Here is a 26220-nt window from a genome sequence, read left to right on the forward strand (position 1 = left end):
TTCCAACTATACATATAAAATGATGGGGATCTAAATTAGCTGTTACCACTCAAGAAAGAGATCTTGGAGTCATAGTGGATAGTTCTCTAAAAACATCCACTCAATGTGCAGTGGCAGTCAAAAAAGGAAACAGAATGTTGGGAATCATTAAGAAAGCGATAGATAATAAGACAGAAAATATCAGATTGCCCCTATATAAATCCATGGTACGTGCACATCTTGAATACTGAGTGCAGATGTGGTCGCCCCATCTCAAAAAAGATGCATTGGAATTGGAAAAAGTTCAGAAAACGGTAACAAAAATGAACGGCTGCCATATGAGGAGAGATTAATAAGACTGGGACTTTTCAGCTTGGAGAAGAGATGACTGGGGGCGGGGGGGAAGATATGATATGATCATGACTGGTGTGGAGTAAGTAAATAAGGAAGTGTTATTTACTCCTTCTCATGACATAAGAACCAAGGGTCACCAAATGAAATTAATAGGCAGCAGGTTTTAAAATAAACACAAGGAAGTATTTTTTCACACAACGCACAGTCAACCTGTGGAACTCCTTGCCAGAGGATGTTGTGAAGGCCAAGACTATAACAGGGTTCCAAAAAGAACTAGATACGTTCTTGGAGGACAGGTCCATCAATGGCTATTAGCCAGGATGGATGGTGATGGGATCCCTAGCCTCTGTTTGCCAGCTGGGAATGGGTGACAAAGGATGGATCATTTGATTTTCTGTTCATTCCCTCTGGGGTACCTGGTATTGGCCACTGTCGGAAGACAGGATACTGGGCTAGATGGACTTGTGTTTTAAGATGGACTTAAGTCTTAAGATGGACTACAATGAAACCATTGTAGAATAAATAAAGCAATACTACTTTATGCTTCTATGGCTTCTGTAATCTGATCTCAAAGTGCTTTCCAAACATAGTATTAATTTATCTATATTAATAGAATTATAGGCTATCTACTTTACAATACGTGAACTGAGATACAGAGAGATTCAGAGTCATAGTGACAGAGGTGCAAATAGAATGCCAAAGCCCTGCGTTGCGTATTCCAGTGGGGAATACACTATAGAGTTCAAGCATAGCATAGGAACCGTGTTACCTGTCAAAATTTTTCTCCTCTTATAAAAATGTAAACTGATGTCTTGTCTTTTCTGTAATAACTCAGTTTTTGAAAATTTCCTTCGCATTTATATCTTGGTCATTGTGAATAAATAGTGAGAGATGCTGTGTAACCCCGTGCATCTGAATAATTGTACATCATGTTAAAGAGCTGACAAATGTTAGTTAAAATTTATTCATTAAAATGGCATGCATTCTTACAATGCCACTCCTCTAATTTCCTGCAAAAGTTACACGTTAAGACAATATCTAACATGTGTAATTAGTCATCCAAAAGGAGCCAGCCCGGGGGACTTTTCCCACTGGCATAGAGAATGTGTCAGGAGTGAGGCTGGGGGGTAGGAGATGTGTGTTAATGATCTCTACACCCATTCTGGGCAATTCTAAGTTGTAGGGCTACTCACAGGCAACCCAGCTAGGGTTGCCTAAATTACACCAGGGGCTGCACTGCCGTCCAGAATCCCAGGGCCATTATGATGGCTTAACACCAGTTCTGCGCTTCCTCCCCTGGGCTGTGCGTGTACTTGGCCTCCAAGAGATGCAGCACGCAATAGCATCTTTTTTGTGGTAGATTTGTTCTCTTTAGTAACAGATGTTGGTCCAAATGCTTGGGATTGGCCTTTTGATGCTTGGCCAATAGTTTAGGAGGGAGGGATATTACCTGCATTTCCTTGTTGGAGCTTATTCAGCTCTCCATTCCTCTAGTAGATGATTCAGGTGGCAGTCACCCAGATATCCATTTATTCTAACAGTAGTTATTCATTGCTGTTGCTACAAAATGAGACAGTATGAGGGATGTCTGGTGAAAATGAATCTAGTACCTTGTTTATAAAAACTGATTAAAGCAGTGCTTGAACTGAGGGGGAGAAAACTGTTACTTTTATTAACATTTAATTTCATTTAGTTTATATATATATATATATTAAAAGGAGAGAAATCTAGGGAGGTAATTCTTGACTTTTTGTATCCTGCAGAGATGTTGTTGCAAAAAAGTTGTTCCACAGCCAGGGTTCCTCAGTATTGGTTTAACCGTCATAAGTAATAAAACGTGCACCTGTGACTGGCTAAACATTATGGGCCAGATTCACTGCTGCATGATGGCTGCTTTGTGCCGCTACAGTGATAGAACACAGTCATGTATCTGGATTTAACTGGTTTAAAAAGAATGCTAAAGTTACACAACAATTTGAAAAACTACAATCACAAAGTGGGAAAAGGAAACATACATGTGTAAGTTTGCTATAGTACTAGGTAAGTTACAAAACTGCTGATACTGATAGTGTCACTAAAGCAAAATATTTTCTATAGCTATTCCCGGAACCATACATATGACACCTACATTGGGAAAGGTTATGTGATCGCAGGGATGGATGAAGGTTTGCTTGGGGTATGCATTGGAGAAAAGAGAAGAGTAATAATTCCACCTCATCTTGGATATGGAGAAGAAGGAAGAGGTGAGCTCAGTTTTTATTTCAGTACAGTCTTTCATAGGAAGCATTGCTTCCTTTGTTCTTCAAGCAATTAAAACTAGCTAATCTCCTTCTCTTTTGGTATTCAAAAGGAGTGTATATTAATATAGTACTCAAAAGGTGTAAAAGTGGCAGAATTAGGCCCAGAGTCTTCAAAAAGATTTTAGGTAGCTAGATATGATTATACAGTCTCAGTTGTCTGACTGTAGGTGGGGGACATGAAAATTATTTGGATAATCTATGGTTTAGACAAACGGGTTACTGGGGCCAGGAGTCTGCGAGTTTATAAACTCTGCAGTGAGAGCCTGTTTCCTGTAGATTTTAATAAATTTGTGTATGCTAAAGGACTTTTGTATGTTAAGTTTTCTTCCCCATTCCTTCCACAGCCACAAGTTTTGTAGACACCTAAGCGGCTGCTGTAAACAGTGGATGCATGCAACAACAAAGGATGTGTGTATGTATAACATACAATTAAAATTCTGTTACAGAGTTAGACCGGATGGATACAGGAGAGTGTTCCTATTAAGAACTGGGACGTGGGCGAGCGCTAGAGTGCTGTCTAGTGTGCCTCCTGGAACAGCTGCATGATGGCTACTTCCCCATAGCCTCCTTCCAACACCACCTTTATCCTCACCACAGGACCTTTCTCCTGGTGTCTGATAATGTTTGTACTCCTCAGTCTTCCAGCAATATGTCTTCTCACTCTCAGCACCTCATGCCTCACTCCCAGTTCCTTGCATGCACACCACAAACTGAAGTGAGGTCCTTTTTAACTCAGGTGCCCTGATTAGCCAGCCTGTCCTAATTGATTCTAGCAGTTTCTTCTTAATTGGCTCCAGGTGTCCTAATTAGCCTGCCTGCCTTAGTTGGTTCCAGAACTGCCCCTGTTACGGTACCCAGGGAACAAGGGGATCTGTTTGTTCTGAAGGCTGAGATACCTGCCTTCCACTCTTTTGAGGCTGTCCTGCTGGCCAATTACCCCCCCTGGCGGCTGTGGCTGCTGCTGTGGTGGGGTCCGTGGGGACCCTGCTGGTGTGACCCTCAGAGGGGAGTGCGAGGCCCCACTTTTCCCATCATTTTTGGGGCCTCCCTTAGCTGGGTTTCTGTTGCCCTTGCTGTTGCTGGAGAGCTGTTACTGCTGCTGGAGCTGAGGAAGGAGTAGAGGAGGCCTTGTTTTGTGGAGGGGGTTTGTAACATTCATGCTTCTGTAGTGGTAGGTGCCTTTGCTGTGGGGAGCTGGGGGAGTGGCCTGGAGCCCTCCCCCTAGTCCATCCGCTCCTCTACTGCCACCACCACCGTCCCTTCAGCCTGCCTTCTGGCTCTGTTCTCTGCTCCCCGGCCCAGCAGTTTGCTCTGCCTTTCTAATCATCCAGAGAAAATAGCGGCAGTGAGCAGGCATTTGTTTTTCAGATGCCCGTAGGTGCTCGTTTCCTTTCCCTCCCCTGCTGCATTCAGCCAGTGGGCCCCCTTTTCCTCTGCCTCGTCCACTGCCCTGCTCTTGCAGATGCTTGCCCCCTCACCCCTTGCTGCCTGCCCTGCCCGTCCCCCTTCTAGCCGCCCTGTTTGCTCTGGTTTGTTGTTTGGTGCTCGATTAGTTTGTTTGTCTTGCCCTTGCCCTGCCGTGCAGGCGTGGTTGCCAGCCCCATTTCCCCCTCTTTGGTTTGGTTGTTTTTGAACCCACCCTGCTCTTTGTTGCATGCCTGAGGCACACCTGATTTGGCCCCCCCCTTGCTCCTTGCCCTCCCTCCCGGTCTGCCCTTATTGCCTGCGAGTCCACGTTCCGTTGTTGGCGTTTGAGACCCTCCCACCCCTTTTTTTCCTCATTGATTCCTTCACTGATGCACACTCCCCTATGATGTCTTAGTTTTCCCTTCCTTTCCTTAGTGCAGCCGGGGGAGCCAGTTTTCTTCATCTTGTGCTGGGAGTTGTCCCTTGTCTCTCTCTGTCCTTTTTCTGTGGGCGCCCCTCCACTCTGCTTTCAGCTTTCCTGCAGGTCCCTTTCAGTCCCCCACCCCTGCACTTGCGATGGCAGCCTTGACTGCCACTGCCAGGTTATCTGTCAGCGCTCTTACTGAGGGACTGGTGGCAGTGGGCACGGATAGGGACTCCCAAGACTCTGCTGCTGCCGCGACCTCTGCCGCCTCCACTTCTGAGACCGCTCCCTCGGCCGGTGGGAAGGGCCGGGGAACGAAAAAGTGCAAGGGCCCCGCCCGGAAGGCGAAACCTCCCATGGCGATGGATCCCTCTCCCACTGCAGCCCTGTCAATGGCTGCAGCCTCCCCTTCTCCCTTACCCGTTGTTCCCTCCACCAGCCCTGGGGGTGCCGCTTCCTCAGCCCCCACGCCCAGGTGGCTGCTGCCCGTCTGCTCGCCACCTTGCCGTCCGCTCCAGCCGCCTCCCAGAATACCATTCCCGGCGGCCAGGGCCCCTTTTCCACCCTCACCAGGGAGCATGGGGTGTGTTGCCTCCTGGTGTCGGCCTCTCCCCATGTAGAAACCTATGTGCAGGCGTTGGTGCTGGTGGTGGGGCCCATGGCCGTGGTGGCGGCCTCTGAAGATGTTTGGGAAGGTGGTGTTCTTCCTGGCGTCGGACGCTGCTGTCCAGGAGGCGGTGTAGCGGGGCTTGACGATGGGGGTGTTGACGTCCCCCTTGAGTCTTTGGGGGACCTGGGCGTACGGGTGGCGTTCTCCTCTGTTCCTCCCTTCCTCCCCAATGCCGCCCTTTTGCCATCCCTCTCCACCCTGGGGAAGCCCCTGTTCATCCTCAGCCCCCTTCCGTTGGGCTGTAAGGACCCCGCCCTCCACCACGTTCTGTCATTCCGCCGGCAGGTGCAGGTTCAAGTGCTGTCGGCAGCGCGTGACGGAGTGGCTCTGGAGGGGTCCTTTCTGGTGCCCCATTGAGGGGCCTAGTACCGGGTTTACTATTCCTCAGGGAGGTCTGGTGCTTCCTCTGCCAGGCGGCGGGACATGTCCGGAGGGATTGCCCCAGCTCGGAGGGGCATCTGGGACCCCTGATACCTGGAAGGGTGTCAGCTCTACCATCGTCGGTAGCTCTGATCGCCCGGATCCTGGGGTCGCCCCTCCTCCATCTGTGACTGCTGTCTACTCCATTCGGGTCTTGGGGGTGGCCCCCCAGATGTGCCCAGCTGAGCGTGCGGGCCCCTCTGCTGTGGTGAGTGATAGCCCAGGGCCCGCGGAGGAGAGGGTGACAGGGCCGGTGGCGGGACTTGAGCAGGGCTTGCCTCAGGGGGAGTTTGTCCCTTTCCCTGTGTCCTGCCCTCCTCTTCCCTTACCCTCCCGTCAACTCCCTCGTCCCCCGGCTCTGACCCGGCTGGCCAGCCCCCCCTCTTTGGGGAGCTGGGAGCTCGTGCAAGGGAGGTGCTGAAAGCAGGGAGCATGGGCCCAGCAAGGGACCCCCTGTAAAACTGTGAAGGGGGGCCGCTGGTGCTGGGCTTTCTGTTGACTCCCCTGCTGATGTTCATTTGGAGTCGGCTGAGGTCACTGCAGCCGTGGACATGGGTAGTACTGTTTCTCCTATGGAGTCCCTCTCTGAGGGGGTTACGGAAGTTGTCCCTCCTGCCGCTTTGCCATCTGTGCCCCCTGTAGGAGCCAAAGTGGCTACTGCCCCGGCTGCTGTTGAGGAGGACCTCGTAGAGGCGGGTGGGGATTTTACCTCTAATTTTGATGAGATTGAGGCCCTAGGTTTGACTTCGACCACCGAGTGCATGGATGCCCCCCTGTTAGAGGGCCTCAGTAAGGGCGATTGCTATTTGCCATCCTCCTTTTCCCTCTCTTCCCCCCCCCGCCTTGGGTGGATGCCCATTTTGGCCACTGCACCGCCCCAGGACCTGACCATCTGCTCGGCTGCGATTGGTTAATCCGTACGACACCGCCGTGCCCAGTGAGGTGATGGCTGACGCCAAGAGGCCAGGCTCTGAGCCTACGGGTGTTCTGCCCTATGAATCGGGGCTGCAGCCCCCACCCCTGCCAAGTGCTGTAATCATGGGAGCCTTGTTCAGTGGGGCACCTGAGCCTGGCGCTGTGGGGGGCACCCTGATCCTTTGTTGCCCCTTGGCCCACCGTGTCGGGTCGAGAGGCTCTGTGTCCCGGTGGCTCTGCCACCTGAGCCCGATTTTGTCCTTCCCCGCCTGACCCTGTTTCTGTCCTAGATTTGTGTTCTGTCCCTGACCCTGTACCAGTCTCTGTTCCTGTCCTTAACCTTTATTCTTTCCCTCCTGTTGCTGCCTCCTTTTTATGAGGGCCCCCGGGATGCAATTTTTGTTTTCCCCTCTCCTGGCCCATCCGGGGCTGCAGTTCTCCGTCTGCCACTGTACTGAGTGCTGAGTTGGGCAGCGCGGCGCCGGAGATCTGATCCCTGCTTGCCCGTCTCGATAGGCCACGGGGCGGGCAGGGAGGTCCAATCAGGGTACGCCCCGGGGTCCCTGCCATGCTGCGGAATGAGATGCGCTGTTTCTTGGAGGATACTCATGGCTCCACGAACAGAGTGCATCTTGCTCTTCAGCGCTGGGGCTATTTTCATCTTGTTCTCCAGACCATGAGGGCCATTTTGGAGGAGGGCAAAGGGACCAGGAAGCGGGACGCTGTGGCTTACCAGTGGACCCACAGCTTCCATGACGCCCTGATGGCTTTTGGGGTTAGTCACGGTTTGCTGCGGGGTCTAATGGGAACCGCTAGCGCCCCTGTCCACGAGGATGATCCCCAGCCCTCCTTATGTCGCTGTCCATCTTTGCCACTTTAAACACCCAGGGCTGTAGGCTGGGTCTCCGCAGGTGCCAGGTGCTCTCCTTCCTTTGGAAGGGGGGGTACTCGGTTATTTTCCTGCAGGAGACCACATGGACACAGCTGCCAAAGCGAGCTGGCGGCTGGAGTGGGGGGACAGGGTCTGTTTTAGCCACCTTGCTGCCCGTCAGGCCAGGTGGCGACCCTGTTCTCCCTGCACCTACAGCCTGAGGTGATGGGGTTTACCGAGGTCATGCCGGGTTGCCTGTTGCACCTCTGGGCTCAGGTGGAAGGGCAACACTGCATCTTGTCAACATCTATGCCCCGACATCCGGCCCGGAATGTGTGCATTTCTTCCAGCAGGCATCCGCCTTCCTCGGTTCTTTAGATCCTCACGAGTGCTTGGTCCTGAGTGGAGATTTCAACTGCACCCTCGAGGAGCGGGACCGCACAGGGACTGAAACGAGCCCGGCCACCTCAGGCGTCCTCAGGGAGATCGTAGTTCATCACTCCCTGGTGGTCATCTGGCACAACCACCACCCGGATGATGACTCTATGTTCACTTATGTCTGGGTGGGGGGACAACGGTTGAGCCACTCTCTGTTGGATTGCATTTATTTTTCTCGCTGTCATCTTTCACAGGCCCACTCCTCCAGCGTTCGGCCAGCCCCGTTCTCGGACCACCATTTGGTGGCCATGATGGCCTCTCTTTCTTCGGAGAGGCTGGGGCCGGCCTATTGGCATTTCAATAACAGTCTGCTGGAGGATGAGGGCTTTATGGCATCCTTCTGGGAGTTCTGGCTGGCCTGGCAGGAACACAGGCGTGCCTTTCCCTCAGTGCAGCGGTGGTGGGACGTGGGGAAGGTGCGTGCCCGGCTCTTCTGCCGTAGCCACACCCGGGGCGCCAGCCAGTGGAGGGATGTGATGATAGAGCAGTTGGAGCAGGAGGTCTTAGAGCTGGAGAGGCGTCTGGCCGCTAGCCCCGAGAATCTACCCCTCTGTGGAGCATACCGGGAGAAGCGGGAGGAGCTCCAGGCCTTTGACGATCTTTGGGCCGGGGCTTCTTTGTTCGATCTCGCATCCATCTGCGGGAGATGGAGCGCGGCTCCCGCTTCTATGCCCTGGAGAAGAAGAGGGGGGGTGAAAAAGCACAACCTCTGCCTTTTGGTGGTGGACGGCGCCCCCCTCACGGATCCAGTGGAGATGCACGAGAGGGCCAGGGCCTTCTACTCTGGCCTTTTCTCCCCGGATCCAACCAACGCTGATGCCTCCGGAGTGCTTTGGGATGGACTCCCAACGGTCAGCACAGGCGACCGGGACCGGCTGGAGCTGCCTCTCACTCTGGCTGCGTTCTCGGAAGCCCTCCGTCTTATGCCCACCAATAAATCTCGGAGCATGGATGGGCTGACCGTGGAGTTCTACCGTGTTTTTCTGGGACGTCCTCAGCCCAGACCTTGCCACCGTCTGGGCTGAGTCTTTGAAGAGCAGGTTCTCCCTCTGTCGTGCAGGCGAGCGGTGCTTGCCTTGCTGCCAAAGAAGGGGGACCTCCGTGATCTCAGGAATTGGCGTCCTGTCTCACTCCTCAGCACGGACTATAAGGTCGTGGCGAAGGCCATATCACTGCGGTCCGTGCTGGTGGACGTGGTCCATCCAGACCAGACCTACACCATCCCAGGCAGTACAATCTTCGATAATCTTTATCTGGTCCAGGATCTCTTGGAGCTTGGGTGGAGGGATGGTCTGTCGTTTGCCCTCCTGTCCCTGGATCAGGAGAAGGAGTTCGACCGGATGGATGATGGGTATCTCCTGGGCACTCTGCGGGCATTTGGCTTTGGGCCCCGGTTTGTAGGGTTTCTCCAGGTGCTGTATGCCTCCACAGAGTGTTTGGTCAGGCTCAACTGGACCCTGACCGCACCTGTCAGCTTCCGGCGAGGGGTGCGTCAAGGCTGCCCGCTGTCAGGTCAGCTGTACACTCTGGCCGTTGAGCCCTTCCTTTGTCTCCTTCGCAAAAGGTTGACGGGGTTGGTGCTGCGTGAGCCGGAGGTGCGGCTGGTCCTGGCAGCGTACGCTGACGACGTGCTCATTGTGGTCCAGGACCCGGACGACCTGGTGCGGGTGGAGGCTTGTAAAACTGTTTATTCAGCGGCCTCCTCCGCCTGGGTCAACTGGGTCAAGAGTTCTGGCTCGGTGGTCGGGGCCGGGTGGCGGGCAAGCTCCCTCCCACCCATGCTTCAGGCCATCCGGTGGAACGCGGGTCCGTTGCTCTATCTTGGCGTTTACTTCTCTGCCACACATCCATCTTCGCCGGAGAACTGGCACGGTTTAGAGGGCAGGGTGACTGAGCGGTTGTGGGGCTGGACAGGACTGCTCCGGTGCCTCTCCCTCGGCTTATGGCCTCCATGGAGCCGTGAGCAATGGTGTGTACTTGGCGTAGTTTACCTCTGTCCCTGAAGCCTGTCCCTTTTGTGGTGTGAGGGAGACCTTGGCACAGGCTGCAGCCCCTTTTCTGGCTCCTCCAGAACCTCTTATTGAGGTTCTGGCTGCACTTCTCCTGGCACTTTGTTTATTTATGCACACCCAGTTCGAGGCCAACCTCGTCACCTTCCTCCTAGCCGTGGCCAAGGTGGCCATTCGTAACACCAGGGAGGGGAAGGTTGGCGGGGGTGGGGAGGGGCCTGCGACTGGGGCTGTTTTTCGTTCTTTTATCCATTCACGTATCCGGGCAGAGTTCCTCTGGGCAGCGTCCGCCAGATCTCTTGACGCGTTTGAGGAGTGGTGGACGCTGTCCGGGGCTCTCTGCTTGGTGTCCCCTTCTGGTTCCCTAGTTTTGGCCCTTTGACCACCATGCCTGTTGTCCCCCGAACTCAGTTGGGTTCTGGGTTTAGTAGCGCCTCTCTAGGCTGGGGGAGGGGCTTTTTAGCAGGGGGCTCACCCACGTCCCAGTTCTCAATAGGAACACTCCTGTATCCATCTGGCCTGACCCTGTCACAATTCCTTTGTGAAAACTTACTCGCCTCTAGGAAGGGTATTGCTATAGTGTGACTATGTCAATTTCTCTAGTCAATCACAGTTGTGTGCTTGTGTTTTAAAAAGCTTTTCCCAGTACATAAACCATTATTTTCCATTAATAACATTTTAAGAAATGTTTAATTTTTGTGACAACATTTCACTGTGCTAATTGGGAATTAGACTTATAGCAAAGAAACCCATTGGTGGTTGTGGATGCATCTATCGCTGTTGGTAAAATAATCACACTATACTTTTGGTGTGAGAAAAAGCACATACTTGTCAAGATTTTTCAAGCAGTTTAACCCCTTTTCTGCTGCTATTCAGTTGCCAGTGCATGGTGGAAGTGTTGATGTTCTGTTACAATTTTGCTGCTTTAATAGTGATTTGGTATGTGAGGTACCAGTCAAGTGGCTAAGTTGGTCACAGGAAATGTAAACTTCCAGCTTCACTGTGCTATTAAAAATTCAAAGTAGAGTGCATAGTTTTAAAACCTTGAATGATGGAAATGTTTTCCTTAATTCTTGAACTGACTGCTAATATAGTACTTTTCATTGGTGTCCTCTGCATTTTAAGTGCCTGTCTTTGGAAGCATCTTGTATCTATGTTGTTGTTGTGTGCAGAGGTGACTCAGTACTTTAATTCTGAGAAATGTAAATTGAAACAAAGAACAAAATCACTCAGAAGACTCAACATTTTATATATTCTCACTGTGTGCAGTATGAAGTCAGTATGTACCTGTGTAGGTGCCATTTGTTTCTCCTAATATGATTGCTTACTATTTAGGAAAGATTCCAGGATCTGCAGTACTGGTTTTTGACATCCATGTGATTGACTTCCATAACCCTTTGGACTCTGTCAACATTACTACTCATTACAAACCTTCCAATTGCACAGTATTGAGTAAGAAAGGAGATTACTTGAAGTACCACTACAACGCCTCACTTCTGGATGGCACGTTGTTAGACTCAACGTAAGTACGTCACTTGGCATATGAAATATTCTATGTAACTATGAAAGCGAGGGTCAAAATGAATAGCATACAAAGCAATTAGGATATTCAAAAGGAAAAAGGTTGACAATGATGTTAAAATATTCATGTTAACATGGGACCAATTTATTTTTCCTGTCTGACAATGTTTATAAAATCTTTGCAGATAGGGAAAAATGGGGACAGAGCAACCAAAGAGAGAGAGTTGGGGACAGCAGAAAGAGGGATGTGAGAGAGAAACACAGAAATTGTCACCACGATGATGAACAAGATACACATGAATTAGGATGTTTCATTAGGTTCTGTTGCAGCTGAGATCTTCATGGAGAAACTGTTGATGGTTGGATCGTGATCATGTTTGTGGTGGGTCAGGTTGGGGGACAAAGGGGTTCTGACAATGTTTACTTCCTGCCTACTGTACACATTAGGAATGTGAATGGAGGCAAAAGCTGCTGGCAACCCTTGTCTCCTTCGTTCAAAGGTCAGCTGAATCTCGTTGCTGTGCTGATCCTTCTTGACTGGTTTTGTTTCCTTGTTGTGACATAAAATAGATTATTTTAGATCAACCACATTTTGGATTGAGCTGAAGTAAATTCAGACAGTGTTTGCTATGACTGAATAAATTCTCTTGTTCCGTTTTTGGGTCTGTGCATACCTCATCTTTTTGAATAATATTAGTATTGTTAAATTTACCTTATTTGTATCTTATTTGGAAGGTGAGGTAGGGAAGGACTACTTTTTTTTTTAAAAGAAGAACATAAACACCAGAAATAGTCCATAGTTTTCATTATAACTTGTACTGTTGAATCTCTCTCTCTCTCTCTCTCTCTCTCTCTCTCTCTGGATATTTATATGGTCACCATTACCATAGTATCTCAGCACCTCACATCTTTAATGCATTTATCACCACAACATCTCTGAAGTAGGGAAGTGCTCTTATTCCCATTTTAGAGATGGAAGACTGAGGCATAGAGTGGCTAAGTGACTTGCCCAAGGTCACACAAGAAGTCTGTGGTGAAGCAGGGACCCTGTGTCACAGTTCAGGGCAACTGCACCTGTATTTCCCCTCAGTGGTTCTGCAAGAGCACCCACTTGCAGGCTTCTGGCACTCTAGCCATTGCCTCTCTTGGGTGGAGACCTATGTCTGTCTCCTTCCTGACCCAGGTATTTCCAGGCTGAACAGTTAGTTCCCTGCTTTCATTATGTTATTTCCAGCAAAAGACAGTCTGCCTAAGCAGACCTGCTTCCTTCCTCTTCAGAGACTGAGAACAGTGTAATTGCCCACTGTTTAAGCTACCACACATCTCTTTCTATGCAAACTTATTTATTCTTAGGGCAGTAGTATTATGGAGAACATATTAAACACCATAAAAGAACCTACACGCATGCTAATAAGCTCACTAGATTCTCTCTCCACCCCCAATCTCCACAAGGGCTCTGGCCCTTGTCAGTTCTTTGAGCCCGACCCTAAGGATTGGGACCATCCGTGGACCAGAGGTCCTGCCCATTTTCTGGATCAGAATGAAGGCCCCGAATGTGTTTAAAACCAGGCTGTTTAAACAAAAGTCCTTTCTTTGTCTTTTGGTCCCTGAAGAAGCCAGATTGGGTCTCTGAACCGTCCTCCTGTAACAGGTGATCAGCACAGCAAAGGTTCCCTCCTCAGGGTGAAGCTGTACGGGCTGAGTCAGAAGGTGGGGGTTTGCAATACCCCCCCGCCGCAGCCCCAGTACTTCCTAGGAATTCCACTCTTCTACACACTGCCTCAAAAGATCAGTTGTCTCTGCTGTATTGTTCAGCACAGTCTTTTGAAGTTCACCTTGTCTCCCAGAGATTGCATTAAATCCTCATTTCTCCTGAAGAGGTGTTCCATACAACCCCACAATAGCACACAAACATTTGCATTTTCAATACAATGGATCCCAAAGATATTAAACGTAATTCAGTAAGGTTTAACTTAATTCCATAATGTTTTCCCAGGATTGTTGGGGTTTCCCCCAAGGACCCCTTCCACTCAGGTCCCCAAGAACTCAGTTTTGTCACTCAGATTTCCTTTATTTGGCATACAGCAAAGCTACGCTCAGTTGATCAGACTCAAGCACAGTGGATGTAGGACGTACCACACATCCAGACTTACACAGTAAAACCTCTTCCTTTGTATACATGTACACAGTGCATTGCATTTACTATATGCTGCATTGCATGTTTTGGGATTGTCTTGGTTGCTTTGTAGGAACCATTTCCCGTACAGCATGCTCTTCCACGCATTGTCCATGTACAACTTTCTCTTTGCATTCCAGACTTATCTTGTCCATTGTAAATGGTTCCTCGAGTGTTCTCCCCTTATCTTAGCTAGTACAGGCATTCTGTTTCCAGCCAGCTGATACATTTACTTCCCTAATCCTGTTTCCCAAGAAATGACACCTCACCCACCTCCAATTACACATGTCAAGCCAGGCCTATAAGGCTGTTGCAGGGCACTGTCATATCTGTTGCACACAGGTCTTCTAAGTGCTAGGGTAGTGCCCTTACCACAGGACCATCCATCCTTTCCTTATAGAGGCTCTGTACTCAGGGTCACACAATTCAGCAAAAAATGACAAAAGGAAAGAGATTGACAGAAAAAGGGGCACTCAGATGCTGCAAGGACAGGTGTCAGTAAAAAGTCCTAAGATTGCAAACGTGCCTTTTAGAATTATAATGTATATTTGAGAGACAAGGCGGGTGAGGTAATATCTTTTATTGAACGTATTGAGGAGGGATATGGGTCTCGGAAATGTGCATTGGAGAGAGACTAACAGCTATTATTCTGCCCCTTCTTGGTTGTGGAGAAGCTGACATTGGTAAGAAAATGAAACCTAATAAACAACCGGCAGTATAATTATTACCTTCTGAGTGACTGAAATATACAGAATCTCTCTCACCAACAGAAGTTGATACAATAAAAGATCAGAGGGGTAGCCGTGTTAGTCTGGATCTGTAAAAGCAACAAAGAATCCTGTGGCACCTTATAGACTAACAGGTTCAATCAGGAGGATGAGGCCCTGTTCTAGCAGTTGAGGTGTGAAGTTTTTTTTTAATTGAGCTGAGCTGATGGTGTCAAATTTGCAGATGAAAACTGAGCTCAGCAGTTTTCTGAAGTCTGTCCCTGAAGTTTTTTGCTGCAGGATGGCCACCTTAAGAACAGGTCAAACCCATCCTGACATTATAATCAAAGAGGCTGATAAAGGAGGTCTATCTACTGCCAAAATCCACAAACCTGGAAATCATTGGAACTCTCACTGAAGGACTGTTTGGATGCATCCCACATGGATGCTGATGGAATAGGAACAGTATCCCTGATCTGATGATGCCACAGCACAACTGGTTGCTGAGCTCTGTGCCTTATCCCTCAGACACAACTATTTCAATTTTGATGACAATATATATCTCAGTCAGTGGCACCGCATATGGGGGCACATGGGCCCCACAATATGCCAATATTTTTATGGCTGACCTGGATGATGACATCTTCATCATCTGGACCCATGGGAAGGAGACCACACCACAAGATCCATTGTCTACAGCCAAGCACATAAATGGACACAAATCAGACAAACTGCTGAGCTCCAGTTCATCTGCAAATTTGACACCATCAGCTCAGGATTAAACAAAAACTGTCTATAGGTGCCACAGGATTCTTTGTTGCTTTTACAATAAAAGATATTACTTCACCCACCATGTCTTTCTAATATCCTATGACCCGCACAGCTACAACAACATTGCAAACAAAGTATATATAATTTATCACTTCATAAAAATACATCTTAGAAATAAGACCCCAGTAGCATGTCATAATTTATAACATGATAGGACAAAAATATTAGCAAGATTCTTAGAAATGATAAAGACCTCAATTGCTTTGGGGTTCAAATTAGTTACCTAATATACTAGACACACAGACTGGAATTTTTAATGGAGCTGAAGGAAGATATGTGACCAAATCCCATTGAATTTCAATGGCAGTTTGATTCCTGATTCCCTTAAACTCTTCTGAAAATCCCAGCTGGGTTTATTTAACCAAGGGGATTCCTCGTGTGAGTAAACTTACTCATGTGCTTAAGGCTTTGCAGAATCAGGCCTGTGGCTTACAAAGTTTTGGGTTCCCCCCCCCAAAGATATTTGCGAGGCAAGAAGCCCTTTTTTGAATGACAAAAGTATTTCAGAGTTTTGATTGGGAGGATTAAAATCCTTAATCAGGTTTAATTCAAGTGACCATGATGTCTGAAGCTCCTATCACATGCAATCTGTTACCTCAGCAATTACGCCACTTGGCTATTTAGAAGCATATAGCATTAGAGGTAAACTTGATTTTTGGCCACAAAGGGACTTTGATATAGAAACTGTACAGTTTGAGTGGTAACATGGAAGTAGTAAAAATTCTTTCTTTTATTTTTCAGGATTAGTCTTGGTAAAACGTATAATATAGTTCTGGGATCGGGACAGGTTGTTTTGGGGATGGACATGGGTCTTAGAGATATGTGCGTTGGAGAGAAACGAACAGTAGTTATTCCGCCCCATCTTGGTTATGGAGAAGCTGGTGTTGGTAAGTAAATGCAACCTAATAGCAACTGGTGGTGTAATTTATTACCTACTGAGTGACTGAGGTATGTGGTGTTAATCTTGTTTTTCATTATTTCTGGGGCAGGAGGGTAGGAGTGGTTTGAAAAGGTAAGGAAAAATACTACTGTTAAACATTTGGGTTTTTTTACATTTTTAAAATTATCCAACAGTGTTACAGTGCTCTCTTTGGAGCTTTTCCATGCCAGTAATTTAATAGTGTTTGGTTGAAATAAACTTTCCATCTTTAATAATATGGCTCTGAAAATGTGACCTTCTGGCCAGTGTGCTGATTACCATGGGACACCACTGAGTGCCAGTGCCTCCATGTGTCTTAATGGAATGCTGTCGGCAGTAGGGCTAGATGCACAAAGTATCTTAGACACTGAACATCTTAGACATCTTAGACACTTGAGTGAGGAACTCCCAGGTGAGTACCCTAACCACAGGGCCAAAAGTTATGAGGGAGCTCCTCATCTTCCATTGTTTCTTGCAAGAAACCCCTTAGGCACCTGATTCCAGGAGAAGGTTCACAACTGTGAATCCAAACCAGATTTAGGTGCCTTCCTGCAGTCCAGACTTAGACTCCTAACTCCCTGCGAAGGGCAGGGCTTGGGGCACACACCTTCTCTTTGCATCTCCCATTGGTTAGCTCAGGCAATTCCTCACTCAGAGTGCTGCCTCTTGTGAACAGGGCTTTGGAGCTGTGCTCCAGCTCCAGGCAAAAACCTGCAGCTCCACTGCTCTGGAGCCGCTCCAGCTCCAGGCTCTGCTCCAAAGCCCTGCATGTGAATACCGTTCTTAGGTGCCCGTCTCTTCCCATTCGTTGTATAGGGAGCCTAGGTGCTGAACCCAGGCTTTGTGAATCCCAATCATTTTTCTAAGTGCTAAAAGTTAGGCATTATGATGAATGGTTTGATAATTTTGTACTTGGGCCTGCACTTCCACTTGTCCGTGTGAACAGTCTCATTGGCGTCATTGTAGCTATGCATGGGCTAGAGTTTATGTGCAGGAGGAACTCTGAGGTTGAGTCTTTAATTTGGAATTATAGGGCTCCAAGAATTAATTATAAAACATTGAAATTTCAGAGGACTATCAGTTCCTAGTACATGGAGTTATTATTGGCCTGTGCAATTAAAAAAATGTGGGGAATGGTGTCCTAATGATATCAAACTCACTACAGCTCACTCTGACTTTGTTGATTTGGATTTCTAAAGAACATAGACAACTTCTGTTGTATAAAGATTCAGCGTCAGGCATCACACTGAGTTTAATATAGAATAAATATGAGAGACTAATTGAACACCTCTTTGATTTGTGTGTGAATCCAAGACAAATTATAAATTAATAATTTTATATAATTTTAATAAATTAAAAACACCATAATGTATTTAAAAATTCTACAAAATTATGTCATTGGTATTTGACACTGTTGAGATTACATTGGACATACGGTCTGGAGTAAATGCTAGCATGATTCTGAATATATTAGTATTTTCTTACATATCTGGTGTGACTCCTTTATTCATTTTGGAACAGAAGTTCCTTTTTGATTTGTTTCCTTTTTTTAAAAAAACAGTATCATGCAAATTCAACCCCCTCAATGAAGAGTCCCAGTGAAGGAAATATATCAGACAACAAAGACAATCTTGTATCTGTAGCTAGAGGATATATGCAGTTGCCATATATTGCCATATACCTTTTTCATTTTTATTAATAAAAATATGGGACACAGTTATTAAGGAAAGATTTAACGTTTATATTAAGTGTCTATCAAAATAACTGGATTGAAACTTGGCTAGGCCCCCAATTCAGGAAAGCCTTCCTATTCAGGAAGAGCACCTAAGCAAATGAATGGAACTTAAGCAAGTGCTCAAATTAAACATGTTTATGTGCCTTTCCTGAGTCAGGGCCTTTAAGATTAAAAACTCATATTACATATGTCACTTATAGCAAATATCTAGTGCTGCATGTGATCAAATATTGTATGGTCTAGCCCCAGTTTGCTGTTTATATATGGCCTGATCCAGTGCCCATTGAAGTCAATGAAAAGACTCCTATTGATTTCATTGGGCTTGGATCGGACCCCTCGTGAAGCACTTGTAGTTGCACTTTAAGTAATAGACATGTTTTTTAATTGTGAAAAAACCCTAAATTGTCCTTTTGCCACATAACTGAACGTTAATACGTAACTGTGCTATTTGTTGTGACAGAAGGAGAAGTTCCTGGTAGCGCAGTATTAGTTTTTGACATCGAACTGCTGGAACTAGTGTCGGGTTTACCTGATGGCTACATGTTTGTCTGGCATGGTGATGTCTCTCCAAATCTCTTTGAAGAAATTGACAAGGACAATAATGGAGAAGTTTTTCTGGAGGAGGTAAGTTGAGGGGTAAAACCACCTGCATAGAATTTTGTTCTTAGCTCCATCACCATGAAGCTCATGGATAAATCAGGTTTTGTCTTTAAGTTTTGGAGTTTATCCAACCCAGGCTATGGTTATTACCAAGTTAACAGGAAGCTGCCATTTTAAATTAAATTTACATTTTAAAAAAACCCTACCAAGAACAATATGGGCTGTCAAAAGGCAGAAAGACAAGTGGTTAGAAGACTAAACTCTGTTTTCCTCCTTCCTATTATCTCTCTCTCCTCTTTAATTTTCCTCTTATCTCCTGTAGCTGCCCTGTTCTTACAGGGCTGAAAGGCTATTGTCTACAGAACAGATGTAATGTACATTCAGCTTCAGAACTGAATGGGAAGGGAGAAGCTTGGATGTGATTGTTGGTACCAGAGCTTGATCTGTAAAGGGGCTGGGGGGAAGATGTGAGAAAGGGTGTTGGATCAAAATGTTTGTAAATGTAAAAAATCACACTTCTATCTGAAGTTTTGTGGCTGCTATTGTTACAAATAGGACCTGAGATTATTGTAACTGAGATTAGAGGGAAAAAATCTAGTCAGTCTGTATAATTTCTGCATTGGACAGCACTTTGTGCACAGTTTCCTCGCCCTTGTTTGTGTCAGTATTTTAGATGTAACACGTAAGGGACATTTTTTGTTTGTTAAAGGAAAATTTGCTTTAAAAAGAGTGTCTAGAGGGCTCAAATGCAGGTGTAGACCCTGAAACTATTTTAAATCATTATTTGAAGCTGAGTAGATTTGATGTTACTGTCTCTCTTTTAAAAGCTTTCAGCAGTGTGATAGTTCCATTCTCTTTGCTCTCTGTTGTAAGACTGTGATCCTAGGTAACCCTGTATTCTTCTTCGAGTGATTGCTCCTATGCATTCCAGTTAGGTGTGCGCGCTGCGTGTGCACGGGTCTTCGGAAGATTTTTACCCTAGCAACTCCGGCGGGTCGGCTGGGCGCCCCCTGGAGTGGCGCCGCTATAGCGCTAGATGTATACCCCAGCCAGCCCGTCCGCTCCTCAGTTCGGCTTGCCAGCGGCACATGCTGATTGGTGACCCTCACGACTCCTGCCTGCGCTGCCTCGGAGAGTCCCATCAAGCAGATAAGTGCCCGATTTGCAAGTCATTTAAGCCGCGGACTAAAAAAGAGAGAGACTTTAGGCTAAAGCAGCTCTTAATGGAATCGGCACTTAGCCCTACGGTGCCGACCCCAGCGGCTCAACAGTCGTCCTCAGTGCGAAGCGCACCAGCGGTCCCGAGCCGGTCCGGTACCGAGACTCTTAAAAAGCTACAGCCGGCACCGGTGCCCTGGCACCGGTCCCTTTCTCCGGCGAGGACGCGCAAGACGGTGCAGACGGCCTCCAAGCCTCCTGCACCGGGACCGCTCACCCAGCCACCGCCGGCACCTCCGGCACCGACTGTGGTGGTGCACAGACCGTGCACGGTACCGTCGACTCCGGCGCCACAAGAGCCATCGAGTCCGGTACCGCCCTGCTCCCCGGTGCAAACCGCGGTCGAGCTGCCTCTCCCGTCGACGCCACAGACATTCTCGACGGCGAGAGAGCTGATAGAACTCTCAGAGGCACCGTGTCTCCAGCCCCCGGCGCTGCCAGTGCGGGCTGTGAAGTCAGTGGGTAAACCGGCCATCATGAGGCCTCCTTCCCCTGATGGACGAGACAGAAGGCGTTCCCACTCCCGGTCCTGATCACGGAGACGGTCGCCTTCTCGCCGATCCAGATCCCGGCACCGGTCACGTTCCCGGTACCGTTCTCCATCTCGGCGCCGGTCGCAGTCCCGGTACCGCTCCACATCGCGGTACCGGTCGCACTCCCGGAGACGATCCCGGTCCTGGTCTCCCGACCGTCGGTACCGAAGAAGGTCCGGATCCCGGTACCGCTCCCGGTACCGGTCATCACGCAGCCGCTCCCGCCGACGTCGGTCGAGATCGCGGTCGACCTCCCGGTACCCGCACGGTTGATGGTCCCGCTCTCACTCCTGGCACTGCGACGACCAGCACCAATCCCCGGCGCCGTCCAGGGACAGACCGGCGGCATCGACGGCGCAGTCCCTGAGTGCCTCTTCCCCCCCGTGGCCTTCCCGCCAACCTTCGGTTGCCTCTCAAGCGGGCAGCGGTGGTGATCTCCATCACCGCCGGTTGAGGCTCCACCGTCACCTGTAGCGGCAGAGCATCCCGTAGAACGGCTGAATGGGCATGGATGCTCTGGTTCTCAATCCCTTAAACTGACAATATGGCTACTGGGATTCTAGGGCAGGATGTCTTATACTTATCTGAAGGCAGCCTGTTGGAGTCTTGAAAGCCTACTACTAGAAAAAGTTAGCGTCCTATGGAATTGGTTTAAAAGATTTGCTCAAGGTAGAGGCCTTGACCCTGTTTTTTGTCTGGTTCTGGTTATCTGAGATTCCCTTTTCTCTCGTATTGTCAAAGCTACCCCTGGCAACCGCAAAATTTTACTTAAAGGTTAGGAGGGCCTCAGAGTTGTAGGCCCTGATAGCCAGCCAACTTTCTACCAGAGTCTGCAAAGAAAAGGTGGTTCTGAGGCCTCCAAATTTCTTACCAAAATTGTGGTATTGTACTGGACTTTCATCTTGATCAGTCTGTTACTGCCTGTTTGTTTGTTTTTCTTTTCTTCCCCCACTTAATCCCTCCAGGGGATGTGAGGTTACAGAATATAGATGTCAAAAGAACAAATGGTGACTATTTAGGCAAGCCGAAGCCTTTTAAGAATCGGACTTCTTGGAGCCTTTAGACAAAAATCTAAGGGTCACCTACTTCACTCAAATGCCTGCACTGGAATATTAGATTGAGTTAGAACACATGCAAATTTACATGTTAAACGAGATTTCATTCCAGGGTTAACAATAACTAAGGCTGTGATTTTAGTCATGGAGGTCACGGAATCTGTGACTTCCAAAGACCTCTGACTTCAGCCAGTGCCGGCTGGCAGGGTGGACTGCTGGACTTTCCCGGTGCCGCTGCCAGCAGGGGGAACCCCCACCACTCCTGCCCACCCCAGCTGGCGGAGCAGACCCCGAGAGCTCCCTGCAGCTCCCAGCCAGCCGGGGGGACCCCCGGAGCTCCTGGGTGGCAGGGGAGGACCCTGAAGCTCCTGGCGGCTGGGGGAACCCCCCGCAGATCAGAGCTGCCAGCAGAGGGGGACCTTGGAACTCCCAGCTGCTCAGGCTCCCCATTTTGTCACACTTTTTTTTAGTAAAAGTCCGGGACAGGTCACGGACTTCTATGAATTTTTCATTGTTGCTGGTGACCTGTCTGACTTTTACTAAAAATATCAGTTGATATGCTAAATATGACAGTCTTTACCTATACTGAAGCTCAACATTTTGTTAGTTTATGGTTATTCTAACACTGCGGTTCTCAAACTTTAGCAACCCGAGGACCCCCATTTTGATTTAATTTTTTTTCCACTGACCACAAGTGCCCCGCTCAGCCCTTTTATAGCTCTAGGTATATGGGTTTTTTTGTTTGTTTGTTTTTAAAGTCATAGGAGGAGTAGTTAAAGATAAATGGATTAGTACTTTGCTTGAGGAAAATTTATTGAAATGTTACTTTTGCACTTGCTTCCATGTCAGCTTTTACACTTGCTTGCGCGCGCACACACACCCCCCTCTTTTTTAAGATCTAAGGGTAATAACATATGTTCTCCCACCCCTCCAGTGGTTAGGACCTTGGTAGTTAGTATTGAGCAGTAAGGAACTAATAGTTGGTCTTTCTAAAATAACCATTTAGTCTGTGATTTTAATTATTCTATTGTGAACTTTTTTTCTCTCCCTAGTTTTCAGAATACATTCAAGCTCAGGTGGATTCTGGCAAAGGAAAACTAGCTCCTGGCTTTGACTCTGCAAAGATTGTTAAAAATATGTTCACAAATCAGGACCGAAATGGAGATGGCAAGATTACAGCTGAAGAATTCAAACTGAAAGACCAAGAGACCACAGAGGGACATGATGAACTGTAAAACAAAAAAGAACAGTGTGTCACAGTACTGTCACTGTGTGTGTACTGGAAGATGTTTGAAGTACTGCATATGTGTGTGTTTGAACGGATGGTATTTGGGGAAGGTGTTAGTATACAACTCTTCATATGTGCATGGTGGTGTATGTGGAGTGGGTTATTATACGAGAGAAGGTTTTCAGCTAGAATGAGTAGTTACATTAAAAAAAACATTAAGGGCTTCAGTGTGGGATTTATAAAGTGATTGAGTGTACTGACAAACATAGTTGTGTGAACAATATGGTTAATTTTTATGCTTAGAATCACGATTTTATTATTGAATGATGTACTTCACTTGGTTGGATGAAAAGTAGAAAATATACAATTGTTTTTTTAGGTCTTTAAAAAGCCTTTTTGTGTTTAAAATTATTCTACAGGTATGTAAATAAACAGAAAAACGTGTCCCACTAGCATACTTGCAAAGTAACAAAATTGCTGCATTAACAGATGAGTTACTGGTAGTACCCATTTAGAAAGCATGTATTGTTTTCAATAACTGAACAAGCCCCTTTTAAGAATCACCAGTAGGAGCTATGTTTTGCAGATTACAAACAAATACATTATTAAACATAGCATTGGAAAATTCTGGCAAGCTGTGAATAAAATGAATCTTTTAAGTTGTGCCCACATATGTAATGGGTTTTACTGTATGTGACAAGTTTGCTACATTCCTACGTCTTATTTAACTAGAACACTTCACTGTCAGAGGACTGTTAAAGCACTGTCAAGATATGAATACTAAATTTTATATCCTGTCTACTGTATGTTAAAGCAGGTCCAGTCACACAGTTGATCTGTAAATGTAGCAAGTTTTTTTTTAATTAAACAGACCAAATAAATAAAACTAGATTAAATTCTATTTTCTGGAAAATTACATGAACTTCCCTCAACACACACACAGCACAGAAATACGTCCCTAGTCAGAGAGTGCAAAGGGAGGTGTATGTTTCCATTCCATGCTTTGAATTGAGACACATGCTTTCCTTGATCTGTACATGAATGGTGCTGGTTTTACCCTTTTTGGCACACTCATTTGAAAAACTGCTATTTTTAATTAAATATTTGTATTTTTTCTCATTACAGAAAATGCCATGAACTTTTGTTGGGTTTGATACATGCTTGATAATTCTTTTGTTATATTAAAATATTGATCAACACAGATTGTATTTTTTTTTCCCACTGAGAGGTGGAGGGCTTAATATCTCTTGATCAGAACAAGTACCTTATACACATACCATATGCAAAATTGCTATCCTGAATCTATGTACAGTTTCATTATTGGAACTAAAACCCTTATGAGAACACCTCTTTGGGCTGAGAGTAGTTAAGTAAAATAATTCAAACTGATTAGCTATAACATTTGTTTTGTACTTCAGACTTTCCAAAACCCTTTATTAATATGGAGTTTCTTAAAGTGATCATACCATCTTACCATTAGCAGTGGCTGTTCAAAATGTGCTTAGAAGTTTGCTTGTACTGAAAAATAAACACAGTTCCTCTAACTTTACATTACATTAATAAGGGTGGGGTTTATGTATAAATGTCCCCATGCCCAGTGAAAGCCAGACTACCTTTGTCTGTCTGAGGTTTTGCCTTTTAGTGCTAGGACCCTAGTTAAAATGCTACTTCAAGGAAATCCTGACTGACTACTTAGATATGGACTAATTTTAGTCCTTTAATGCCTGGTAGAAGATCCTAGGTATTAAGTTGGAATCTCATGCATTATCATACAAATGGCCCTTCAGAATCATTGGCATCTCACCAAAGCAGTGTTTTTCTGGCAGCTTTAGTTGCTGATGTTGCATATTGTTTCCGCTCTGTTCTGTTTCAAAATACAAAGATAGCTGACTAGTAACTGTAGTTCAAATATACTGGTTTTGTATGTTTCACAAAAGGTGCCTTTGGTACACAGGCGCTACACAGCAACTTTCAAGGAATCAGGGCACATTGGGCATCCCTTTCTGTGGCACTGAAAATTAGGAGACAATTTTGCACACCCAAACTACTCATCCAAATGCACAGTGCTAGAACCCTGAGGAAGAGGGAAAGGCAGGAGGGGTAGTCTGAATGTACAATGAGCACAGCTTAAGAAGTTGGTGCGTAACCTTTAAGAATCATTCTACACATTTCCCCTGCAGTTGGTCTTGAAAATTCCAGTTAAATGAGAATGGTAAAACTGCTCTGCAAATCTAGATGCCAAGTAGGGAGCAGGACCAGATGAGTGTGCACAGCTATCCAGATTTTTGTAACAGTTCCATCAAAAAGACAAGTTGTCACTTTAACCATAGTAAATGGAGGTCTGAGCCCCTCACCTACTAGAAGCAATCTTGTGTTGTATTCATAGCCAGCCCCATGGCAATGTCTCACTGAGTTTAACTCACTCTTCCTTTCTGACTTAAACCCTACTATGTATTCTCAGTAGCATGCAAACATTGAGTAGCCTGCCACACCTGTTTGTGAGCAAACTTTTGATAGATGGTCTCAGGTATCTGAACCTGGATGTGTTTACAGAAGAGAACTGAAAGGGTGAGTAGAGGTAAAACTTAAGTAAACTCACTTACAGTATAACCACTCTTATTTAGTGTCCTCAACTAGGTGTTCATGCTACTTTCTAATTCAGGCTGAATCAGCAGCTGCATTCTAAATGTACCTCCAAAGGGGGAAGGGGGAGAAAAGGGGAAATACTGGTTTTGCATGAAAATTTAGTTTAGGAATGTGGAGCATGAATAAACTCTTCCCCTGAAACTTGAATAAATAAACCATGCAGCCATCTTAAGTTATAAGAACTAAACTAATTTTTAAAATATTGCTGTTTAAATTATAGGCACAGTTTTGTTGTTTTTTTTAAATGAAGTGTTTTAGCACCTGATGGGGCTCTGGAAATAAATAGTCTGTGAACAGTTGGCTGGTTATACAATCTGGTTCTTGTTTCTAGCCAACAGAATAACTTGGAAAAGGAAAATGGAAGTAGACAGTAATTTTTTCCCCCCAAAAAAGCAAAAAATACATGTAGGTGAGATTTGTGGGTGCCACAGCGATGTTAAGAAATTACTCCTGAGGGGACATCTGCGCCATGCATATGTGCAGAATTCATGTCCCCTGCAGATTTTTTTTTTCTCAGCAGAAAATACTTTCTGTTGGAGAGGTGATACAGTTATGCCTTTCACCCACCAGGGACTGCTGTGCTGCCAGAACAGCAGGCAGCCACCTGTGGTCAGGAGCAGCTAGCTCCAGAGAGGTGAGAGGAAGAGGCTGCGTTCCTCACAGTGCCTGCGCATGGCACCAGGGGAGGCAGCAAGGGATATGAAGGGAATTGGACAGCATGGGGCATGTGGGGCTGGTGGGGGGGACACACTGGGATGGGGGCCAAATGGGAGTGGGGGTACAGGGCCACAGGGAGAAGAGGGGGTGGCTGAGTGAGGATGCAGGGCCAAATGGAGATGGGGATGACTGAGTGGGGGGTGCAGAGACACATAGGGACGGGACAGATGTGCCTGAGAGGCTGGGGTCAGCCAGAGTCTCCATAAGAGAGGCTCCCCAACAATCTTCCCCCTGCGACCCCCTGCCCCCCAAAAAATCCTGTTCCATTTTTCTCCTACCCATACCCGACAACTCTTCAGGTTCACATGCAGGCTTCTCCCCAGCAATTACTTCCCTCTCCCTCAGCTCCTCTGTTACCCCTGACTCCTTAAAGCCTTTTCACTGCTTCTGAGGGGGAAGCATGTGTCTGTATTGTAGTTTAAATGAATTATTACTTAAAGTTCTGTACTAATATGCCTCCTATGCTGCCCCATGCTGTCCAATACTGCACTAGATGCCTAGTAAGGAATCTATTTGCCAAAAACCATTTTCTGAATCCTTTTAGTTG

At 46.9% G+C, this 26220-nt stretch overlaps 1 protein-coding gene across 5 annotated transcripts in view; it reads left to right on the top strand.

Moving 5' to 3' along the window:
- Window positions 1-23509, top strand: part of FKBP9 (FKBP prolyl isomerase 9) — a 58933-nt gene extending 35424 nt beyond the window's left edge. For 4 of the 5 annotated variants that reach the window (XM_039526597.1, XM_039526598.1, XM_039526600.1 and 1 more), the window contains 5 exons: window positions 2431-2576; window positions 11123-11309; window positions 15764-15909; window positions 18137-18300; window positions 22135-22317. In XM_039526597.1, coding sequence (XP_039382531.1) covers window positions 2431-2576; window positions 11123-11309; window positions 15764-15909; window positions 18137-18300; window positions 22135-22317 — 826 coding nt within the window. Of the gene's footprint in view, window positions 1-2430; window positions 2577-11122; window positions 11310-15763; window positions 15910-18136; window positions 18301-22134 lie in introns of all 5 variants that reach the window. The other variant, XM_039526595.1, reaches the window with a different exon arrangement.
- The last annotated feature ends 2711 nt before the right edge of the window (window positions 23510-26220 follow it).

The sequence above is a fragment of the Mauremys reevesii genome, linkage group 2 (assembly GCF_016161935.1).
Source record: "Mauremys reevesii isolate NIE-2019 linkage group 2, ASM1616193v1, whole genome shotgun sequence".
Classification (NCBI taxonomy): Eukaryota; Metazoa; Chordata; order Testudines; family Geoemydidae; genus Mauremys; species Mauremys reevesii.